Source organism: Galleria mellonella, unplaced genomic scaffold, assembly GCF_026898425.1.
Source record: "Galleria mellonella isolate WM207_F2 unplaced genomic scaffold, CSIRO_AGI_GalMel_v1 utg1053, whole genome shotgun sequence".
Lineage (NCBI taxonomy): Eukaryota > Metazoa > Arthropoda > Insecta > Lepidoptera > Pyralidae > Galleria > Galleria mellonella.
The window spans coordinates 799,634-824,006 of NW_026441968.1; the positions used below are offsets into that span (position 1 = coordinate 799,634).

Below are 24,373 nucleotides of genomic sequence, written 5' to 3' on the forward strand. Positions count from 1 at the left end.
CCCCCCTATTGGGATGAATTACAGCATATATATACACATAGGTGAGTAGGAAAACTGTTAATCATGTAATTAACAGGGCAAATAACATTATTCATATGAATGACTAAATGAATGAGTGAATTAAATACATATTTGCCTAGTCACCACATTACATGTGTTTCCTACTACTAAAAAATTAAATCATGTAGAGTTATTTGCACAAAATCTAGTAAACTCATGTTCTGTAATAAAGTTATTATATTACATTCAAACAAATATTTTAACTAGCAATCCACCTTAGGGAGAAAGGGATTGTTAGTAATGGAGACTGAGAATCCCATTGCTAGCAATATACCCAACCAGGTCGACCTCCTCGCTGTTCCGCCTGGAAACTATCATGGTTAATTCCTGATGAATTCATCATGATGGGCTAACTGGCCTGTTTTCATTCTCATCGATCACTCTTCACTGGTGCCCCGCCAGCGTATCCCGTTAGCGCAGGCGGTGTTATCGTACCATTTTCACCCATCAAAAAAAAACTAGCAATCCGCCCTGTACTTGCATGTTTTTTTTTTTAATAAAATACAACCCCATTGAAATGTTATCAAAATCAGTAGTTTAGATTTTAAATTATTGTTTTATGCAACTTAGAATGGAAAACAAGCTGACGGCCCACCTGATGGAAAGTGGTAACCGTCGCCTATAGACATGAACAGTACCATAGACATAACAGAGTATACTGTTTCGCCCATGATACTCCCCATGTGTTGCCATTCCTGAGGACCCAAGTGTTATGCCTGTGTACCCTGTAAATTCACTGCCATATCCCACCCTTCAAACTGAAACACAGCCATGCAAATAACTGACTCACAATAGAAACATGAATGGGACAGAGGTGCCCAAGCAAATGACTTTTGTACAGTCTCCCTCTGATGAAATGTTTAAATTAAAATAACCGGTTTTGTCACAATTTCAGTCTGTTTTTTTTTTTTTGTAGAACACAATTTTAACTATATGTTACTTTTTATTTCTCTATTATATTTTTATTTTTATTTTTTTGTTATCGAGTGCAATAAAAATAACATTCATATAAGGAACTCCTCCATCAGCAGTGGACAGTTAATGGCTGATATGATGGAGACGAAGGAGTTCCTCTGCAAGAAATTTATTCCTCTAGATCCACCTGCCTCCCTAGACGCGTAACAATGGAATCGATACATACATTTTCGCTGCAATATGTTTTTTTTTTCCTTTATGTATTGTCAGTAGCAAGGACTAGTGTAGTAGTTATTAACTATATATCATGTCAGATCGACCTCCACACGGTCGCCCCTGGAAATCTTATAACTCTACCTCTGCATCTTGCCTAAGAAGGCTTTATAAGCTGTGTAACATCGATTAGTCACTCCACTGGCTAACAATAGAAGAGTAGTAATGTAGTTAGTGGACTCTTATTGTTAGACAGAGATAGGAAACAGCCCTATTCAAAGAGAAAGAAAGAAAACTTTCCACCATCATACAAGTTATTGTCTATCCAATGGTGAACACAGGCCGCTCCCATAGACTGCTATAAGGAACTCTCCTGAGCCACCTTCATCTACTTACTGACTTGCTGCAATTCATTTGAGGTCGTAACTCCATCTAGAGGGGGATCGTCCTACACTGCGTTTGTCAATACGGGGTCGCCATTCAAGAAGCTTTCTTCCAAGAAAACTGAAAACCAATTGCATTTACAAAACAAAAAAATAGACTTAATTTATATAATAATTAATTGCCGAGGCGGACAGGACATAGATATTCCATTTGCGCTATACGCTGACGTGGCAACAGTGAGTGATGATAGGTGAGGATGAATCAGGTCAGTTGGACCATCGTGATGAATTCATCAGATATTAACGCAGGCATGTAAAGGTCCCCTTAATACGTCGCTCCAAGAAAAATTTAAATAGTACCTACACTACACTTTCCTACAATAATAAAACATTACAAAAGCCTTACAAATATTATAAACGGGAAAATGAATTTGTTTGTTATTTGTTAGCGATTTAAGGGCTTTTTTTATGGGTGATAATGTAATAGTAACCCCACCCGCGCCATCGGTATACACCGGCGGGGCACCAGTGACGTGACAGATGAGAATGAAGCAGGTCAGTTAGCCCATCGTGATGAATTCAACAAAAATTGTTCACGATTGTTTCCAGGGGGAACCACGTGGAGGTCGACCTAATAAGGCATATTGCTAGCAATAGGGCTGTCAAACTCCATTACTAACAATCCCTTTCCCCCAACTGTCGTGGTTAATTCTAGTAGAATTCGTCACTATGGGCTAACTGACATGCTTTCATCGTCACCTATCATCTTGCACTGGTGCAGGCGTCCAGGCTACAAAACTTCGTTTACCATCAGACGAGCCGTATGTTTGTTTGTCACCATAGTAGTAATATATATATTATAATATCTCGTATAACAAAAATAGATATTTCTGTTTTGTATGTATAAATACATACAAATAACACAAACACGGTATTTTAATTGCTAATCACCTATTATCCATATTATGAAATTAAAATACATAAATTACCATAGCGTTGTATGTTTACAACGTGTGTACGCCATTAGTGGCAGTTTTGAATGTTTCTTAGCGCGACAGTTCAATGTGAGATCAACAATATTGTTATTATAATAATAATAATATGGATCGGGCACTCTCGAGGGTGTCATTCCAATCGTTTTGTCGGTGAACGGTCTTATACCAACCAGTCTGGAACAACATCTCAGGCGGTTGGTATTCCGAGGCGGCTCACTCCCGGGAAAGATGCAGAAAGCTCTTAGATTCTGCCCGCATTGTACGCCGGTTTCTCTCCCTGGGGCCCTGAACCCCGGCCGACTGTGCTTCTGCCGGGGGTTAGTTTGCCATCTCCTCTCCTTAAGAGGGGAGATGAGAATTTTGTAAAAATTTAAATAATATTTTTTTTATTCAAGAAAAAAACTGGAACTCTCCTGAGCCACCTTCATCTACTGACTTGCTGCAATTCATTTGAGGTAGTCACTCCATGTAGTGGGGAGTCGTCCTACACTGCGTTTGTCAATACGGGGCCGCCACTCAAAATACTGACACCTATGTCACCATTTGCATAAGGTACAATTTTTACAATTTATATTCAACGAGGAAATATCTGCATTACCATCAGTCCCCAAACTAGGCCAGACCTGTATCTTGGGGACTATGAGTGCGGTTACCTATTTAGTACACTTTATGTTATTGACAATCTACATAAATCAATTTAAATATATTAATATATTTAATTATATGCCACAGTGAATAAAAATAACTATTTAAATCATGAGAAAATCATATTAACAAATTTAAATTGTCTTTAAACAGATAGACTTGTTAATAAGCAATTTTTAAATTGTTATTTTTTTATGAATACAATGATGTAGCACTTAAGGTTCAAAAAAAAAAATTTTTATGCAACTTAGAATGGCAAACAAGCTGACGGCCCACCTGATGGATAATGGTAACTGTCGCCTATAAACATGAGCAGTGCCATGGACATAACAGAGTAAGTATACTGTTTCGCCCATGATACCCCCCATAAATTGCCATTCCTGAGAACTGGCAACTCACCAGTTTTTATTAATCTTTGTTTAAACATTATGTATATTTATTTAAATGTACTATGTCTAAAATTACATGGTCGTTAAAAGCCCGTGCATGATCGACTAACACCATACACGTTTGTCATTCAGTCGTTGAGCGTTTAATAGGCTTTGTTCAATAAATGTTTATTTTTTTTTTATAACGGTTTTAAATTTATTAAAAGGTAGATCCAAAATATTCTTCGGTATCCTATTGTACATTTTAGATTGTGTATTCCAGCCAGTTTTTTACTCCGCAAAGAAAAAAACACGCTACTAAATTACAGAGTAAATTCTAGCGATTATACATAAAGAATTATCGAAATCGGTTTCGAATTAACGATGTAATTGTGTAACGTATAAAAAATATAAATCAGAAGGAGACTTTGTACAAAAGTCGCTTGCTTAGGCACCTCTGTCCCATTCGTGTTTCTACCTTGAAACACAGTCATGCAAACACAACTGTGTGTTTGCATGAATGTGTTTCGGTTGCAAGGGTGATATGGCGTGAATTTACAGGATACAGAGGAATAACACCTGAGCCCTCAGGAATGGCAACGCATGGGGGGTATCGTGGACGAAACAGTGTACTCTATTATGTCCATAGTACTGCTCATGTCTATAGGCGACGGTTACCACTTTCCATCAGGTGGGCCGTCAGCTTGGTTGCCGTTCTAAGTAGCATAAAAAAAAAATTGTCGAGTTGAGAGTCTCCTTTTGGTAGTGATTTAAAAATAATGAATACTAATAGAGTCTATACGCCATAGCTAATGTATGACAGCTTTGGCGAGATAGCATGTAATTTGGTTTGCTCGGTCTCAAGGCGATTGGGACTATTAAGTAAGGATGACATCATACTTAGATCACTGTGTTTGTAACGTTCCATCGATGGATACCTACGTAAACCGTAGATATATAAACACATACGCTCTTATTCATAAAAAAAAAAAAATACACAATAGAACATATAACTTTCAGCTTTTTTGAAGTCGGTTAAAAATGTCAAACGTCTCTTTTAACTCAAAACTATGTTAGCTGTTTAACTGTTTTATCTCTTTCTTTCATGCTACGTTCCCAATTTGAAAGAAAGTGACAATTGGTTCACTAGATAAAATATTAGATGTGGCAGGGTATATTGCTAGCAATATACCCTGTCAGGTCGACCTCCACGTTGTCCACCCCTGGAAAACATCGTCCTAAATTTTAAGTGTATTCATCACGATGGCCTTTTCATCTTGACCTATCATCCCTCACTGGTGTCCCGCCAGTGTATACCGTTAGCACAGGCGGGTTACCATTCCAATATCAACTGTTAAAAAAAAACTACTTTATTGTAAAGTCTTCAATTATAGGATACAGCGTCCTTAAAAAAGAATTAGTGCAATGGCAGACTTATCCCATAAAAGAGATCTCTTCCGGTCAACCTTTGAATATCTGATAGAAATTGTGAATTAGTGGAGTGGACAAACAAAAATAATAGCTAATTAAAGAAATATATAAAAATAATAGGCTTATAGTAGGCTTTGGTTTTTATGAATTAAGGGGGTTAATATTTACTTACTGTATACCTATTTAGTGTCCATGTATTAATATATTTTTCACTACTCTTTTTCCGGCGATTTCTTTTTGTTATGAATGGCAAACATCCAGCCGTTAAAGCGCTAACAGGTAACAAACAAACAAACTCACTTTCACATTTATAATATTAGTATTTTTTTATATTAGTATTTTTTTTTTCATTTGAAATTGTACATCACTTCTTTGTGGATCTATATGTTTTTTAACCACGTTTAAATCCTTTTAGAAAGAAAGATTATTAATTCCATACGATTCGATACCCCGGATGGTGTTACGTGAATAATGGCCCATGCCAAGTTGCTGATTAATGTAAATGGCAACTAGCACGATTACTCCAGTCGTTGCCAGATAAAGTTATTTTTTGCCTGTTCAGTATAAATAGTGGCGTTGACCCTAAATATAGATTTCATGGTACATTACTTTTTGCTATCGCATCACGTGATGTTGTTCGATGCAAAGTTGGGCTACTTCGCTCGTGATGACGTCATGATATTTTACTGAACTAGGTGTTTTTAATGGGTGATAATGGAATGGTAACCCCACCAGCGCTATTGGTATACACCGGCGGGGCACCGGTGAGGGATGATAGACGAGGATGAAGCAGGTCAGTTAGCCCATCGTGATGAATTCAACAAGAATTGTTCACGATGGTTTCCAGGGGGAACCACGTGGAGGTCGACCTGATAGGCCTATATTGCTAGCAATGTCGAACTCCATTGCTAACAATCCCTTTCCCCCAGTCAAATGAACTAGGTGTTATCTTACTGTAGTCCATATCACTGGTTGATTAAAATTATTTTGTTTATTTCAATACGATTACTATGTGTGTGAACAGTATGGCACAGTCGGTGGTTGATGGCTTACATTGATGATTGTGGAGCTTTTGGTAGTAATAGTAGTTTTTTTTTTAATGGATGATAATGGAATGGTAACCCCACCCGCGCTATCGGTATACACCGGCGGGGTACCAGTGAAGAATGATAAGTGAGAATGAAGCAAGTCAGTTGGCCCATCGTGACGAATTCAACAATAATTGTTCATGGTGGAGGAGAAACCACGTGCAGGTCGACCTAATAGAATATAGCGCTAGTAATGGGGCTGTCAAACTCCATAGCTCACAATTCCTTTCCCCTGGTAGTAATAGTGGTGATATTTCTGTAAAATAAAGTTTCTTTCTTTCTTTCTGTCTTTCTTTCTGATCAATTCGAGTGTTGGCAGTCACACATATACTGTCATCATCATCATCTCAGTCACTGTCTGTCCACTGTTGAACATAAGCCTCCTCCACAGAGGGAGACTTTGTACAAAAGTCGATTGCTTGGGTACCTCTGTCACATTCGTGTTTCAACCGTGAAGCAGTTGTGTTTGCGTGGCTGTGTTTCGGTTTGAAGGGTGGTATATGGCGTGAATTTACTGGGTACAGAGGAATAACACCTGAGTCCTCAGGAATGGCAACGCATGGGGGGTATCATGGGCAAAACAGTATATTCTGTTATGTCCATGGTACTGCTCATGTCTATAGGCGACGGTTACCACTTTCCATCAGGTGGGCCGTCAGCTTGTTTGCCATTCTAAGTTGTATAAAAAAAAAAAAAAAAAAAAAAAAAAAAGACAGCCATAAGGAACGGTCCTAAGCCACCTGCATCCACTGAATCCTTGCAATGATTTGATGTCGTCACTCCACCTAGTGGAAGGTCGTCCTATACTACATTTACCCATACGAAATCCTCACTCAAGAACCTTCCTTCTCTCACATACTAACAGTAACGGAATTAAATGAAATAATTCTAATTAAATAACCAGTGACATCATAATAAGTTACAGTCCTTGGGTTTCTGGTGACGCCAACGACAAAACAATATCGACAAAATATATTATGACTCGACTTCGTCTATCTTCCATTATTGGTGCCTCGCCAGTGTATACCGATTGCACAGGTGAGGTTACCATTCCATTGTCATCCCATTAAAAAAAAAAACTACGCTATACATATGGGAGTACATATGGGAGTTTCGCTCTCTGGTTTCATAGGCCTCTGAATTAGCTTGATTAAGGACTGACAGGGGTTGATTCGCGTAACAATGCTACGTAGCATGATTGCTTCCTAATCACTAGATAGATCTGCAGAGACAACGTCAATGTTCACTCGCTAATCGTTTTTTGAGTTTTAACACAAGATTCTTGGAAAAGTTCTTGGAATAAAGTAAAATATGCTTGGAGAAAATAGGATATTTCCTTGGAAATTTTAAAAAATATTAAAAGAAGGAGAGGGAATGTAAAAACAAAGGGCAGATAACCCTCTCTTTTTCGTCGTTCACTTTATGGCACACGGCAAAACCTAAAGAAAAAGGATACAAATTTGTGATTGGGCAAAAATCTTGGAGATCGTATCGATTTTAAGAAACAATATTTCACGATTGGATAAAAAATGTAAATTCGCATCTGGCAACCCTGCGCCGAGGATTTTTGGACGTCAGTTTGATCTTGTCTCCTAGTAAGCTGCAAAGTTCGAATGTTCTAGAGATGCCGACACTGAGGATACTCTGTTCCCTAAAATAATAAGGGACGTATTCTAAAATTGTAATCGTGGTGAATGGAGTTTTTTTGGGCTATAGATAACGCATCGGACTTTGTCGTTATTTTGCTATCTATCTATCTATGTTACTGTGTGATAATATCGTAATTTCTGTTTTGTAAACAATACACGAGTAAACAAGTAAAATATGAAATTTTTTTTTGATGGGTGAAAATGGTATGGTAGCCCCGCCTGCGCTAACGGGATACGCTGGCGGAGCACCAGTGAAGGGTGATAGATGAGAATGAAAACAGGCCAGTTAGCCCATCATGATGAATTCATCAGGAATTAACCGTGATAGTTTCCAGGGGGAACCGCGAGGAGGTTGACCTGGTTGGGTATATTGCTAGCAATAGGATTTTCAGTCTCCATTACAAACAATCCCTTTCCCCCAATATAAAATATTAGGTCCTTACATATGAAATTAGCGTTTTGTCGTACTAACCATTTTGATCTGAAATATCTCCTTTTTGATTAAGAATTCCAAATTCAAATTTATAAATTCATTTAGTTGGTACATTTTAGTTTTGAAAACAATTACAAGAAACAATCACAGTGAGAAAACACTGGGCGACCTTATCGCTAAAAACGATCTCTTCCAGGCAACCTTTGGATGGAGAGGAATAATTATAAACAGTATAAAAAATAAATAAATTTTATACCGATTGGCTGAGCTGTTATAAACAAGCGCTAATAAACATACGTACTTTCACATCTACACTAATATTATAAAGAGGAAAGATTTGTATTTTTGTGTGTATGTATGTTTGTAATGAATAAACTCAAAAACTACTTTGTGCGTTTTCAAAAATTCTTTTACCATTACAAAGCTCCATTTTCTCTGAGTAACATAGGCTATATTTATTTCTAGAAAAGATCCTTACTAAAACTTTAGTAACGTAACTCAAGGTGTAAAAAAATACTATAAAATGTCTTTGATCGCGTGCGCTGCGGAAACTATTGGTGATAGAACAAAAGTATGTTCTACAATATTGAAGAAAATATCAATAACTACAAACAACTTCGCGATACTATATGACCAACTATTATCGTTATGTCAAAGTAATCGCTTTTTAAAATTTAAAAAAAATATCCACCCGTGCGAAGCCGGGGCGGGCCTCTAGTTTATTATATTAGTATGGATTATTACACATACGTACACAGTATGTGATTTGTTAATTGAAATGTAATCATACAGTATCACGTGGCTCGGCTGATAACAAGGTGCACAATTCCAAACAGGTTTGCAGCGCATTGGTAACAAGGTCTCTGTATTTTACCTCAAATTGCAGCGTCGTTTTACATAATAAGTAGTTACGAGATATAATACTGGTGGTCTTAGTAATATAATTAAATTGTAACTAGAGTATGGAGGAGATTTTTTTACAACACATGGGGCAAACGAGCAAGCGGCTAACCTGAGGGCCTATCATGAATTGTTTTCCGAAATTTCGGAGATAAACGAAACATAAATTTGATGTTAAAATTTCATAATACATGCCGTTTGCAAATATTAAAAATGTTAAAATATTAATCCTTTGGACTTTTATGATAAGATGTATGACGAACGAAATGTTAAACTCCATTTATTGGTTCGATTTTGGTATAAACAAAAACACGAAATTAAGTCCAAAATTACGTGATTTGTTTTCATGGTAGGCTGATGGTAAGCGACTGCCGCCGCCCAATATCACCCACAAAACCAGAGGCATTGCAGGTATGATGCCGGCCTTTTAAAAAGGAATATGCTCTTTTCTTGAAGGTTATGTTGTCGTATCGGTTCGGAAATACTGCTGCTTTTTTGCCTCCTGTTTTTACGCCATATAAAGATAGATACTCTTTATTGTTTCCTCCATAAGATTACAATAGCGAACTTACTATAAATACAAACAATTACAAGAAAATATTATACTAATAATACAATGGCATATACGTTATCCTTTACATACAAACCCTATAAATACGTCCTCCTCTCGGGTTCTCAAGGTTGACTGGAAGAAACCCCTTCAAGAGATAAATCCACCTGTGTTAATTTTTGCTATAATCAAATTTTAAAGCATTTAAATAAATAAATCGATATTAGACGATTTAATAGGAACAATAGATATGAAAATAATAGTTTTTAGATTTTTTTTATTGTTTGCCTACCTAAGCAAACGAGCAGACGGTCCACCTGATGGGAAGCAGCTACCGTCTCCCATGAACACCTACAACACGAGAGGAGTTGCTTGTGCGTTGCCAGCCTTTTATTTATTCCGGCTTCACGCAAAAACTTATGTATCAAATTGAATACGATTTTCACAGTTGTATTCCTGAAGGTTTAATTTAAAAACTGGTGTCTATTTTATCTCGATACGCCATCTAGATTACCATTAGGTCTAAGGTCAATGATTTTCCTCCATCTGAAATCCACGTGTACGAAGTAGGGAAAAAACTAGTTCATAAAAAAATAGCAATAATTTCTGTTTCTAGACACATTATTATATTCTTTATTGCACTCAAACATACAATAGTGATAATAATTAGAAATAATGTGAGCAAAATTGTATGTTATGAACATTATGTTTATTATATATATATATATATATATATATATATATATATATATATATATATATATATATATATATATATAATATCATAATAAAATAATGCGGATAAAATTTTCCTGGTACCCGTCATCAGATATCTACAGTCTAAATATGTTTTTGTATGAAATCTCTTAGGTTCCGCCCAAGTTCATTACAAATTCTATTGCGTCGCCTACAGACATGAGCAGCACCATGGACATAACAGAGTATACTATTACACCCATGATACCCCCCATGCGTTGCCATTCCTGAGGACTCAGGTGTTATTCCTCTGTACCCCATAAATTAACTGCCAATTCACTACAATTATAGTTTATAGACTTTATATATAAAGGGAAACAATGTGGAAAAATGGTAGCTATTGAAGGGCGTCATGGTTTCTCTTAGAGATTTTTATATCTTGACAGACAGACAGACATAACAAATATGTAGGAATTCTGTCTTGTTCCATTCACTACAGTACCCTAAATGGCATAATTAAATTGTTCCAGAAAAAAAAATAACGATCGTGACATCCACGGAACCATGGATTGACACTCGCTTGTCTTGTTCGATAAAAAATAAACAATATCAACTAACATGATGTGATAGAAAGATTGATAACATTATCAATCATTATCAATCGGCCCACAACACTTTAGTTTGTGCGAGGCGTATTGCAAATCGATCGTGTATTTTTTTTTTGTTATAAAGAAAATAATCGTGTTATTTTATGCGTAGTTTTACGTGTGTTGTGTGTAATTAAAAAATATATTTTCGTTTTTTTTTTTTTTAATATAAATTTGTAAAATATAAAAAAATATAACACGTAGTTAATCATTCTCAATTTTGTATGTATCACGAGTATGTGTAATCTTAGGCCGTGTGGTCCCGGCATAGAATAAGCCACCCCTTCCTTTTCCGTGGGTGTCGTAGGCATCAACTAATAGAGGGCGAGAGATGAGCAACAGTGTCCCTCTTAAAACATGTCTAAAGCCTAACTGTAATTGACACTTCCCCTGTCAAGTGTAGCAACTACTTGCAAAACCCCCCAAGGGGGAGGCTTATGTTCAGCAGTGGACAGTTAAAGGCTGGCATGATAATGATGTCTAATTTTATTGAACAGATGATGTTTTTTTATTATTTTTATTACATAAACTAGCTGACTCGGCAAACGTTGTTTTACCATATACATTATTTCGAGAACTATGTATGGAAATTTGTCCTACTACAATTATTATATTCGATTGCCATCTTGTAACCCTATTGCGGCATATAAAAATCACGATTAAAAAACAGCGGTTGATCGTAGAAGCGTGAAAATTTGAATTTGTATGTATTTTTCAATGCTAAGTCATAATAAAATAAAAATAAATTGACAAAAAAATAAATATAAAATATATAGTGGTGGGTCACCTTTATCATTGAGGGGTATGAAAAATAGATGTTGGCCGATTCTCAGACCTACCCGATATGCACACAAAATTTCATAAAAATCGGTAAAGCCGTTTCGGAGGAGTTTGGTAACAAACACCGCGACACGAGAATTTTATATATTAGATGTAAAGTTGTTTCCGTGACTTATAGCAATTGTGCTTAGTTTTATATTAGTATTGCTTTATGTGATACATAAGGAAGTACGTTTTTTGCGATATAGTCACCTCAATGTGCATTAGAATTGTCGGAAAGTGTTTTGAAAAAAAAAAAATTAATACCTAATAATGAATTAACTTTAATAATACCACCTAAAGTAGAGATATAAAGCAGAGATCGTCTCAAAAAGTATTTTTTCACATGTGCATTATTGCTAATTCTCAACGGATCGTGATAATGCAATAATAATTACTATATTAATTATTGTTGATTCTATTATATTTTTCACGCTACAATTTTTTTTTTTTTGAAATATGTTTTTTTTTATTATTTGTGGATCATAAACTGAAATAAGTAACAAAAGTATTGATTAGTATGGAATATCTATAGCGCAGTCTTTAGTTATGTATATATTTAACTAAAATGTCAACTTAGTATTTTTTTTTTTTTTTATTAGTTACGTGGTTTTAGGCTTTGTTTAGCGTTTTAAAGAAAGGGTGTTACATTAGAAAAAAATTTACAGTGACAATGTGAAATGTGTGTGTTCTTCAAATTTTAAAGTGATTCCGTGAATGGGCATGTGTATCGTGCGTGTGTTTAATGTAGAATATTGACACAAAGTTAACAAACAGCGTTCAGGATGAAGTTAAAAAGTACATTGTCCGTGCCAAATCTAGGTTTGTATTGCTTACTAAAAATTGATAATTAACAATTTTAACTGTGCCGTGTTTGTAACACTATATCAGTGAGGGAAGGGATTGTTAGTAATGCGTACTACTAGTCCCATTGCTAGCAATGTACCCTGGCAGGTCGACCTCCATGTGTTCCCCTCAGGAAACCATCGTCTGAATTCCAGGTGTATTTATCACGATGGTCTAACTGACCTGCTTCATACTCACCTATCATATCTCACTGATGCCCCGCCAGTGTACACCGATAGGGCAGGCGGGGTTACCATACGATTATCACATATTAAAAAAAAAACGTGGTGACACGTGATTTGTAACCCACGTCAAAAAAGAAGGTTCTCGTTTCATTTGCAATTTTTATTTTATTTTTGTTATCCCAGAATTTCATCATTTATACATCTATTTAGAATTTTTTTTTCTATTTTTTATATAAATATTTTAAGGTATTTTAAATTGTTCCCATAGAAATTGCATCAATATCGCTTTAGTAATTTAGTTTTTAAATCAGAATATATGATTCATAGTTGTGATTATGCTAAAAAAGTTATAAGTTCTAAAATAAAAATTTAAGAAGTTAATATTAATTTTTTTTTTTTATATGGAAGAAAATTTACTTGTAGGTAATCCCAACCAAAAAAGTTATCTATATAATTATTATATATATAATTATTTTATCATAATATTTATGAGAAAATAATTATATATCTGTTTTTTTTTTTTAATAGTTAACTAGGATTTTTTTTTATACAACTTAGAATGGCAAACAAGCTGACGGCCCACCTGATGGAAAGTGGTAACCGTCGCCTATAGACATGACCAGTAGCATGGACATAACAGAGTATACCTTTTCACCCATTATACCCCCCATGCGTTGCCATTCCTGAAGACTCAGGTGTTATTTCTCTGTATCCTATAAATTCACGCCTTGTTCCACCCTTCAAACCGAAACACAGCTATGCAAACATAACTGCTTCACGGTAGAAACACAAATAGGACAGAGGTACCCAAACAATCGATTTTTGTACAAAGTCTCCCTCTGCTATATACTTAGCATTAAATCCGTCTTTTGTCCGAACATTTTTTTTTTTTTTATAAAGAATAATTAACAGCACCTATTTAATACAGAGGTATTCTTTAATCAATAAATTATAGTATTATTCAAATGTAATCGATCATTTTTAATCAATATGTGATAAGCAATTTTTTTTAATGAGTGATAATGGAATGGTAACCCCCCCGCGCTAACGGTATACACCGGCGGGGCTCCAGTGAGGGATGATAGGTGAGGATGAAGCAGATCAGTTAGCCCATCGTGACGAATTCAACAAGAACTGTTTACGATGGTTTCCAAGGGGAACCACGTGGAGGTCGACCTAATAGAGCATATTGCTAGCAATGAGGCTGTCAAACTCCATTGCTAACAATGCCTTTCCCCACTGTGATAAGCAGTTTGTCTCATGCCTTAAACGAGCAAATAATTATATCCTATTCTAGGACTAACTATACCTAACTTAATTATATATGAAGTAAAACCAATTATTTCATTTTTAATGACGACCTGTCGTCATGTTGTTGCCAAAGGCAACCTTTTAATATGTTTTTAAAAGAAAGAGCTTTTGTGATAACAAAATCGGCACGAAACAAAATTGAAGGTGCACGCCGCCTAATTGTGAGCCGATTTTGACGTGTATTTTTGCGACAGCGTTCACTGCGGCCAGTATTGAGCTATATTAATTTTGTGACGACTAAAACTATCGTTTGTTTTTGAATAATTAATTTCTATATATTATAATTACAATAAAACCTTTTAAGAATAATATAAAAAAAAAACACATTGTTCATAACACTTATACTGTTTTAACGAGACACATATCTTAAAATACCATTAACATAATATATACTCTGTTATGTCCACGGTACTGTTCATGTCTATAGGCGACAGTTACTACTTTCCATCAGGTGGGTCGTCAGCTTGTTTGCCATTTTAAGTTGTATAAAAAAATATTTCACATCGCACGGTTGGACATTTTTACAACATTTTAAAAAGTCGTTATTGTGACATAACGATAATAGTTGGACATATAGTATCGAGAAGTTTTTTTTAGTTATTGATATTTTCTTCAATATTGTAGAACATACTTTTGTTCTATCACTAATAGTTTCCGCAGCGCACGCGACCAAAGATGTGTTATATGTTATAGCATTTTTTACACCTCGAGTTACGTTACTAAAGTTTTAGTAAGAATCCCTAATCTTTTCTAGCAATAAATATAGCCTATGTTACTCAGGGTGAATGTAGCTTTCTAATGGTGAAAGAATTTTTGAAATCGGCAAAGTAGTTTATGAGTTTATTCATTACAAACATACATACATACAAAAATACAAATCTTTCCTCTTTATAATATTAGTGTAGATTAAAATGTTACAAAGCTAATTAATGCAATTATATGTTTAATTGTTCGCAGGTGATATAACATGGTTCCGGGGCAGTCGTAACGGCGACATGAACCACGGCGGGCTGAAGAATGCCTCCACGGAATCGCGGACCGACAGCAAACGTGAGTACACACAGCTACGCTGCCCGTATAAAACCTTACTAATATTATAAATGTGAAAATGTGTTCGTTTGTTACCTTATAGCGCCTTAACGGCTTAATCAGTTCCTATGAAATTTGGTATATAGGATGGAGAAGGAAACAGGCTGGTTTTTATCCGGGTCAGTGAATATATCCCAGTCACCTGGTCCTCAAGCTAGAGCCCTGCATAGTATTACGCTCCCAGCAAACCTTGTTGAGTCCACCACATATATCTCATACTGTAATTATTCAGCTCTCTCTCTCTCTCTCTCTATCTTTCTCTCTCTCTCTTCCTGTCTTTACCTTTTCTCTCTTTTTCTCTTCCTGTCTCTATCTTTCTCTCTCTCTTTCTCGACTTGTAAGGGATTTGAGGGCTTTGATTTTTTTCTGGATGATAGTAGAATGATGCCTAATGACCCCGATATAGATTAGGCAACCTCTTCCTTTTCCATAGGTGTCATAAGAGGCGAATAAGGGAACTTGATGGCCGAAGAATGGGCAGCAGTGTCCCTCTTAAAATATCACCAAAGCCTAACTTCTGAAGCCTGCCAAGCATGGCAGCTATTGGCAAAGCTCCTTATGTGTGGGAGGCTTATTTTCAACAGTGGATAATTCAGCGGCTGATATGATGATGGTGATATATTTAATTTCAAGATGGGTTTTTTATTGTTGGATGAAAATGGTATGGTAACCCCGCCGGCGCTAACGGGATACGCTGGCGGAGCACCAGTGAAGGGTGATCGACGAGAATGAAAACAGGCCAGTTAGCCTATCATGATGAATTCATCAGGAATTAACCATGATAGTTTCCAGGTGGAACCGCGTGGAGGTCGACCTGGTTAGGTTTATTGCTTGCAATAGGATTTTTAGTCTTCATTACTAACAATCCCTCTCCCCCCAATTTCAAGATAGGTTTGCGTTTGGGTTTACCTTACCCGATCGTAAATAATACCAAAATCTGGGATAAAGTGCACTCACCTAGAAAATACGTACTCACCATCGACTTGGTTTTATTCAAAATATATAAAGATAGATAGCCCGCAATCCGCCAATCAATCAACACGCCTGCCAATTTACGTTTTGATAATGCCAAATCCCAGATACGTTTGGAGAATACCTAACATGCCTTTAGCTCGACCTTTGTATCGAATTAATTAGTTGAAGGCCTGCTATCACTGAAACTGGTAAACAAAACAGCTCATTACTGACTGTTTTTAGGGTTCCGTGCTTCCAAAGGAAAGAATGAAACTCTTATAAGATCACTTTATTGTCAGTCCGTCTGTCTGTCAAGACCCTTCTTAGGAACGCGTGCAAGTGCCAAGTTGAAATTAATATCATACACTCAAATCTACAAAGTATTCTTACGACACCCACAGGAAAAGGAGGGGTAAATGTAGAATGGCATTCTATGCCGAACCACGCGGCAGCGACTTACTTAGGTACGTCCCATCAAGTACGTCAGCCTGCCTAGAAATATAAAGAATATTATATATGTAAGTACGTATATCGCTTCTTTGCATAATGGTGGAAATTTCCATCATAACATTGAATGCCCAAAAATTATATAAAAGACGAAGTTCAATTTAAGTTGATCGTGTATGGATAGCTTTTTAATGTCCATTGCAGAAAAAAAAAAACATAGCTGTCAAAGTTATTTTTTTAAACATTTTTCCTTTAATTTTGAAAATGAATTATATTACCTTTATTTATTTCACCAATAAAAAAAAATCATGCAAAGAAGGGTTAAAAAGAGTATTGTATATGATTATTTTAATGTGTTACTATAATTATGTCACATATTTTTCACCACATCTGCCCTTCATACACTTTCTGTTTTCACCTAATGGTTAGCTGGTAGAGAATGCCATATGGTATTACACTCGCCACTTCTACAAAGTTTTATTGTGCAATAAAGAATCAATAAATAAATAAATAAATAAAAATAAAGTATTGTTTTAATTAAATAGCAATAAAAACGACTCATCAAACAAAACAATAGATGCCAATAAAAAATAAACAATAATATATACTTGGCAAGAGAAATGTTCCGATTATTATATATTTACATAACAATGATACATACAAGTGGAAATAGTGAAGTATATACAAGTAAATAGCTGTTTTTTTTTTTCTTTTTCAATTGTTCTTTATTTTTTATTGTACACAAAATGTTATTAAAATGTAAAAACAAACATAATAGTGCACTAAGGCGAGCTTATCTCCAATAGAGATTTCTTCCAGCAAACCCAATATGAGAAAACTGACAGTTCATTAGTAGTTACAGTCCTACAGATAGATTTGATTTCACAGTAAACAGTGTTTTAATTGTTCTGTAAAAATGGTATCTTCAATCTTCGTTAACTTAATGAGTATAATAATTGAAATCTATTCAAAACTAGGTGTTTGCGTGCTGCTTTGTTCGCGTAAATTTCAGAAATAGGAGGATCAGTGAAATAGTTCACTTCTAGATGGTGTTTCGAGATAAAACATATACAAAATTTTAATAACATAAAACTTTAGGAATGCAGCTGTGAAAACTGCATTCATTTTGTTATAGTACGAGTAGTTTAGTATGTGATTCCGGAGCAAAAATACAGACATCTAGTTATAATTATATATTATATATATATATATATATATAATATATATATATATATATATATATATATATATATATATATATTTACAAAATCCCCCAAGGGAAAGGCTTATGTTCAGCAGTGGACAGTTAAAGAGTGATATGATGATGATGATGATGATGAAGTGGTAATAGTAAAAATAGAAACTGAATTGTGCAACATACAATGACATAGCAATTGTAACATACACTCAAAAAATACAGACAAATTGAGAACTCTCTTTCAGGAACCGCTTAGAAATGACTCACTGTGACCTAGTATTCCAGTGTTCTACCTCAAAGTACCAAGGTCTTGTGTTAAAACTCGCTGACAAGCTAGCTGGGGCCTCTTAAAATATTGGCAAACAGTAAATACTGATCAATCGTAATCCCAATTGATTCCAGTGATACGAATAGATAGATAAAATATTTGATAATAAATACGTAATCAAATATGTAACAAATACCATGTATATCACTATTTACATACAAAATATGATAATGTGTATTTAATAGGTAGATTTCTACACTAATATTATATAGAGGAACGATTTGTATTTTTGTGTGTATGTATGTTTGTTATGAATAAACTCAAAAACTACTTTGCCGATTTCAAAAATTCTCTCACCATTAGAAAGCTACATCCACCCTGAGTAACATAGAGAAGATTAGGGATCCTTACTAAAACTTTAGTAACGTAACTCAAGGTGTACAAAAAATGCTATAAAATATCTTTCGTCGCGTGCGCTGCGGAAACTATTGGTGATAGAACAAAAGTATGTTCTACAATATTGAAGAAAATATCAATAACTACAAAAACTCCATAATACTATATATCCAACTATTATCGTTATGTCACAATAACCACTTTTTACATTTTAAAAGTTGATAGAAATACCGATCAAAATTACACTATGTTATTCATACTTCTGTTCAAATCCTTATCCAAATAAAACATATTGTTTTCAGAATTGTTTCAATTTATGTAAATTACTTTTTGAATTGTTCAAATCGGCTATTTCATTCAATAGATATTACAAATTTAATAAGTCATAGAAATAGAAAAATAATGTTGTCGCATTGTACGTGTTATTCATACCTATTTGAGCGGTGTGGGGGCGGGCACATCTAAGAAATAGGTAGCTAGGTAGGATCAGAAAAAAATGTAAAATGTTGTAAAAATGTCCACCCGTGCGAAGCAGGGACGGACCGCTAGTATATAATAAATATATTATGTATTCTAACATAATTATAAATGTGTAAGTGTGTTTGTTTGTTTATTGTTTTTTTAATGGTCGATAATGAAATGGTGACTCCGCCCGCGCTATCGGTATACACTGGCGGGGCACCAGTGAGGCATGTTAGGTGAGCATGAAAGCTGATCAGTTAGCCCATCGTGACGAATGCAAGAAGTATTAATCACAATGGTTTCTAGGGGGAACTACGTGGAGGTCGACCTGACAGGGCTTGCTAGCAATAAAGCCATTACTCCGCATTACTACAATTCCTCCCCCCCCCCCCCCACATTATGAAATTTTATATACACGACTACGTGGTATAGAGAAGGATATAAGGATACTTTTGACCCGGTCCAAGAAGATATCCCGCTCAGGCGGACGAAGTCGCGCGTAAAAACTATATATCTCACAGTCTATCTTATCCCTGATCGATTTTTCTACTTTCCTATTCAGACAAGGAATTTGGTTTGTGCGTTTTTCAAGGCACTTTCTTCCACGCACAATCACTCTTTATTCAATCAACTTCCAGCAGCAGTATTTCCGAACCGATACGACGTCATAACCTTCAAGAAAAGAGCATATTCCTTTTTAAAAGGTCGACAGTACACCTGCAATGCTGCTGGTGTTGTAAGTGCTCATGGGCAGTGGTAGTCATTTACCATCAGGTGAGCCGAATGCTCATTAACCCCCTGTAATGTAAAGAAAAGCCCTTTCCCCCGACGGTAGCAGATCAGTTGTGGCCATCATGACGAATCCAACAATAATTAACCACGATGATTTTCAGGGCGGACCGCGTGAAGGTCGACCTGATAGGGTATATTGATAACTATAGTATTGCTTGTTCCCATTACGTAGTCTTCTAATGGCAAGATTGTTACTCATACATTGCAGGCGATCGGCGGCGCGGCGCGGCTGGGCGGGCGGCGGCGCTGCGGCGGGCGCCGTCGGACTCGGACTGCTCGGGGAGACCGCGTCGCTGTCGGCCGACAGCGGCGACCGCGCTGTGCGGCCCGCACCGCCGCCCACGCGCAGCGGCAAGTCGCGCAGGTACCACAGACTTGTCTCTCTTAGATTATATGGATAGAGTGTCTTCAAAAGAGTTTCCACAAAAGAACCAAAGTCACTTACATAGCCCGAAGCATAAGCAAGCTGAAGTGGCAATAGGCTGGTCACATAGCTCGAAGAACCGATAACCGATGGGGTAGAAAGGTTCTTGAGTGGCGACCCCGTACGGTCAAACGCAGTATTGGATGACCACCACAGATGGAGTGACGACCTCAAATGCATTGCAAGAAGTCAGTGGACCCAGATGGCTGAGGACCATTGTAGCAGTCTACGGGGGAGGCCTATGTCCACCATTGGACGGATATGACTGAAATTATGATTATGATAAGATATAGTACATTACTGCGGCGGCCAGCAACTGAGGCATTAATGGACGAACGTGCAAAGTGGGCCGAGGCGTAGCCGAGGCACACATACGTGAGTCCATCAATGCCTAGTTATGGCCAAGGCTTGTATAGTACTTTTCTCATACAATGCGCGGAAATCAAAAACACAATTTTACTTTTTAAGTTCAATGACGAATAACGAACAATAATAATTTTTCACGCGCCATAATGTTCCTTTGTTTTTTTTTTTAATAAACTACTTTCTATTTGCAAGCCAGTTCGAAATTTAAATAAAACCTTTTATTAGTTAGCTCCTTGGTAGCCATGTTTCAAAGTAAAAGGTCATTCCATTTTTAAATTACAGGACAGATATGAGTTTACATAGTAATTTATCTGGCCGCAAAACACGACAGATATGGATTTTCATACAAATTTTTCCGGCCGCTGCCCCCATGTATTTGGCCAGTACGGCAGTTTTGATTTATCTCGAAGAAGATTGTCAAAATAATGCTCACATTTCCAAGCATGTTTGAGAAAAACTCACATACATACTTGCTTAAATTATAAACTTAGATAAATCATCGAGACTCAAAAACGAGTGTACTTTTTATCAGCTAATTGTCAAATTAGCTGACTGGTTTTTTTTATCAGTGTTCTATATACTTACGCATAAAATGTATTTTGACGTATTATTTAATAAATAAAATGTGTGTTTACGCATTAAAAAGATGCAGTAATTATAAGACAAAATAAATATAGAAGTTATAAAGGAATCGCTCGTAACTATTTATCACGCAAAATTGTATGAAATAGTTGAGCCGTTTTTCTTGAAGCATTTGTATAGACACTATCTATATAATCTAAGCATACATGATATATATCTGAGTTTTTTTTTTTTTTATTGTAAAATCATTACACTTTTTATTGCAGTCGTGCAAAAATATTTTAGTAACAGACAATAAAAAAAAAGTTTTTATAAAAAAAAAATTGATAGGATGTTTCTAATAAGCATAGTTTAAGAATTTATCAAAATATCTTCGGGATCTATTTTTTTTTATGGGTGAAATGGTATGGTAACCCCGCCTGCGCTAACGGTATACGCTGGCGGAGCACCAGTGAAGGGTGATAGATGAGAATGAAAACAGGCCAGTTAGCCCATCGTGATGAATTCATCAGGAATTAACCATGATAGTTTCCAGCGAAAACCGCGAGGAGGTCGACCTGGATGGATATATTGCTAGCAATAGGATTTTCAGTCTCCATTACTAACAATCCCTTTCCCCCCTTCGGGATCTATTAGTATTATAAGTTATATGTATATTTATCCCTTTCTCACTGTCAGCCGTCGGCGCGGTAGTGAATGGGAGGTGCTCGAGGGTCTGAAGGATGGACAGCGGTTCGACAAGAAACCCGAGGTGTTCAACGGTTACTTGCACAAGAAACGCAAGTGGCCGCTCAAAGGATGGCACAAGGTTCGTTCCGTTAATTAATTATTCTTATTATTTAATATTATAATTGTTTATATTTATAATAAGTTTATTATTGTAACCTTTTGGAGGAAACAATAAAGTGTGTCTATCTATCTATCACAGCATGCTTAAGAAATAAAAATAATTAAATTATTATTTGCCATATAAATAGATAGATACTCTTTATTGTTTCCTCCTTGTTTTTTACGAATAAATCCCATTTCATTTCATTTTATTGCCCCCGCGGGAAGCCCGGGCGGATAGCTAGTTATCTACACTAATATTGGAAAGAGAAAAGATTTGTATTTTTGTGTGTATGTATGTTTGTAATGAATAAACTCAAAAACTACTTTGCCGTTTTCAAAAATTTTTTCACCATTAGAAAGCTGCATTCACCCTGAGTAACATAGGCTATATTTATTGCTAGAAAAGATTAAGGATCCTTACTAAAACTTTAGTAACGTAACTCAAGGCGTAAAAAAATGCTATAAAATATCTTTCGTCGCGTGCGCTGCGGAAACTGTTGGTGATAGAACAAAAGTATGTTCTACAATATTGAAGGAAGTATCAATAACTACAAAAACTCCATAATACTATATATCCAACTATTATCGTTATATAACAATAACCACTTTTTAAAATGTTGTAAAAATTATCACCCGTGCGAAGCCGGGACGGGCCGCTAGTATAGTATTATGTAAATGTCTTATAAACCTACGAAAATAAATAAGTTTTGGTACAATTTTTTTATTGTTGTGTTATTGACTTCACACCTCTCGTTTCACAGAGATTCTTCGTGGTAGACGGCGGCATCTTGGTGTACGCCCGCTCGCCGACAGATGTCGCCCGCGGCCGGCTGCACGGCTCTGTCGACGTGGGCCTGTCGGTCATATCGGCGAAGGCGCGCCGCCGCCGCATCGACATCGACGCCGACGAGTTCATATACCATTTACGAGCGAAGACCCCGGATGTGTTCCGGACGTGGCTGAACGTGCTCAAGACGCATCGGTGAGCTCTCATCATTAAACGATGAAAAAGTTTTCATACATATATACATATCTGCTACGCCCGTCTCCCATTAGTGTAGGCAGAAACAATGGAACGCCAAATGCTTCGATTCAAACAAACCTCTTTCGCTTCTTCCACATTCATCAATCTTTTCATACACGCTCGCCGGTTACGGGTACTTTTCGTTCGGCTCTTCTTCAGCACGTCGCCTATTTGGTCGACATACGTCCGTCTAGGGCGGCCCCTACCGACATCTCCATTCGTGCTTGATAAATCTCTTTCGTAATTCTTCTTCTATCCATCCACTCCAAATGGCCAAACCAACCCAACATTCCCTTTTCGATTTTGTCACTACATCGTCTTTCAGCACGTCGCCTATTTGGTCAACTTATGTCCATCTTCCTCTACATTCGTCAATCTTTTCATACATGCTCGCCGGTTACAGGCACTTTTAATTTGGCCCTTTTTCAGCACGTTGCCTATTTGGTCGATATACGCCCATCTAGGGCCCCTAACGACGTCTCCATTCATCCGTGCTGAAAAAATCTCTTTCGTAATCCTTCAGAAGTCTTCGTATAAGTTCTTTTTTTAGAATTGAATTGTTAAGAAGTTAACGGCCCACTGGATGGAAAGTGGTAACTGTAATCTATAGAGGGGGAAGGGATTGTTAGTAATGAGGTCTAACTGACCCATTGCTAGCAATACAGCCTATCAGGTCGACCTCCACGCGGTTCCCCCTGGAAAACAGCGTGGTTAATTCTAGTGGAATTTGTCACGATGGGCTAAATGACCTGCTGCTGATAAGGCCGCCCATTGTTTTCTCATTGTGATTATTTCTTGTAATTGTTTGGATCTATAATAAGTTTACTATTGTAATCTTTTGGAGGAAACAATAAAGTGTATCTATCTATCTATAATTGCAGGTTGTACCGTCAGCATCTACTGACATTTGGTGCTAGAGAGTCAGTGCCTAAGATCCACGCGCCACTAGAAGACCTTCCCCCCGCAGAAACATCACGTAAGCTTACCATTTTCATACAATATAGCATAGTTATGAATCCTAGCAAATGTGATTAATAGTTCACCTAACCATAGATCTTACGTGTCTAGATGGAGTGTCTCTACAGAAGCATCAAAAATTGTCCGTCTTATATTCTTGCGTGCGTCAAATTCTTTAGTAAATCTCACTTAGATATATACATAATATTAGACATGTAAAATTTTTTTTGGTACATTTTTGACGTCGACTCTCCATCTAGACTACTATATATATTCGCACACGCACACGCACACGCGCACGCGCACGCGCACGCACCCGCACACCCACACACACACACGCACACACACGCACACACACGCACACACACGCACACACACGCACACACACGCACACACACGCACACACACGCACACACACGCACACACACGCACACACACGCACACACACG

The 24,373-nt window shown here is 36.6% G+C and overlaps 1 protein-coding gene across 1 annotated transcript in view; it reads left to right on the forward strand.

Annotated features, from left to right (window-relative positions):
• Positions 1 to 10,992: 10,992 nt before the first annotated feature.
• Positions 10,993 to 24,373, forward strand: part of LOC113511307 (oxysterol-binding protein-related protein 3-like) — a 60,200-nt gene continuing 46,819 nt past the window's right edge. Inside the window, 8 exon segments of the mRNA XM_052903622.1 lie at positions 10,993 to 11,102; positions 12,395 to 12,614; positions 15,092 to 15,184; positions 19,949 to 20,014; positions 20,017 to 20,104; positions 21,791 to 21,920; positions 22,705 to 22,925; positions 23,849 to 23,943. Of these exon segments, the coding sequence (XP_052759582.1) occupies positions 12,578 to 12,614; positions 15,092 to 15,184; positions 19,949 to 20,014; positions 20,017 to 20,104; positions 21,791 to 21,920; positions 22,705 to 22,925; positions 23,849 to 23,943 (730 nt within the window). The 5' untranslated portion in view covers positions 10,993 to 11,102; positions 12,395 to 12,577.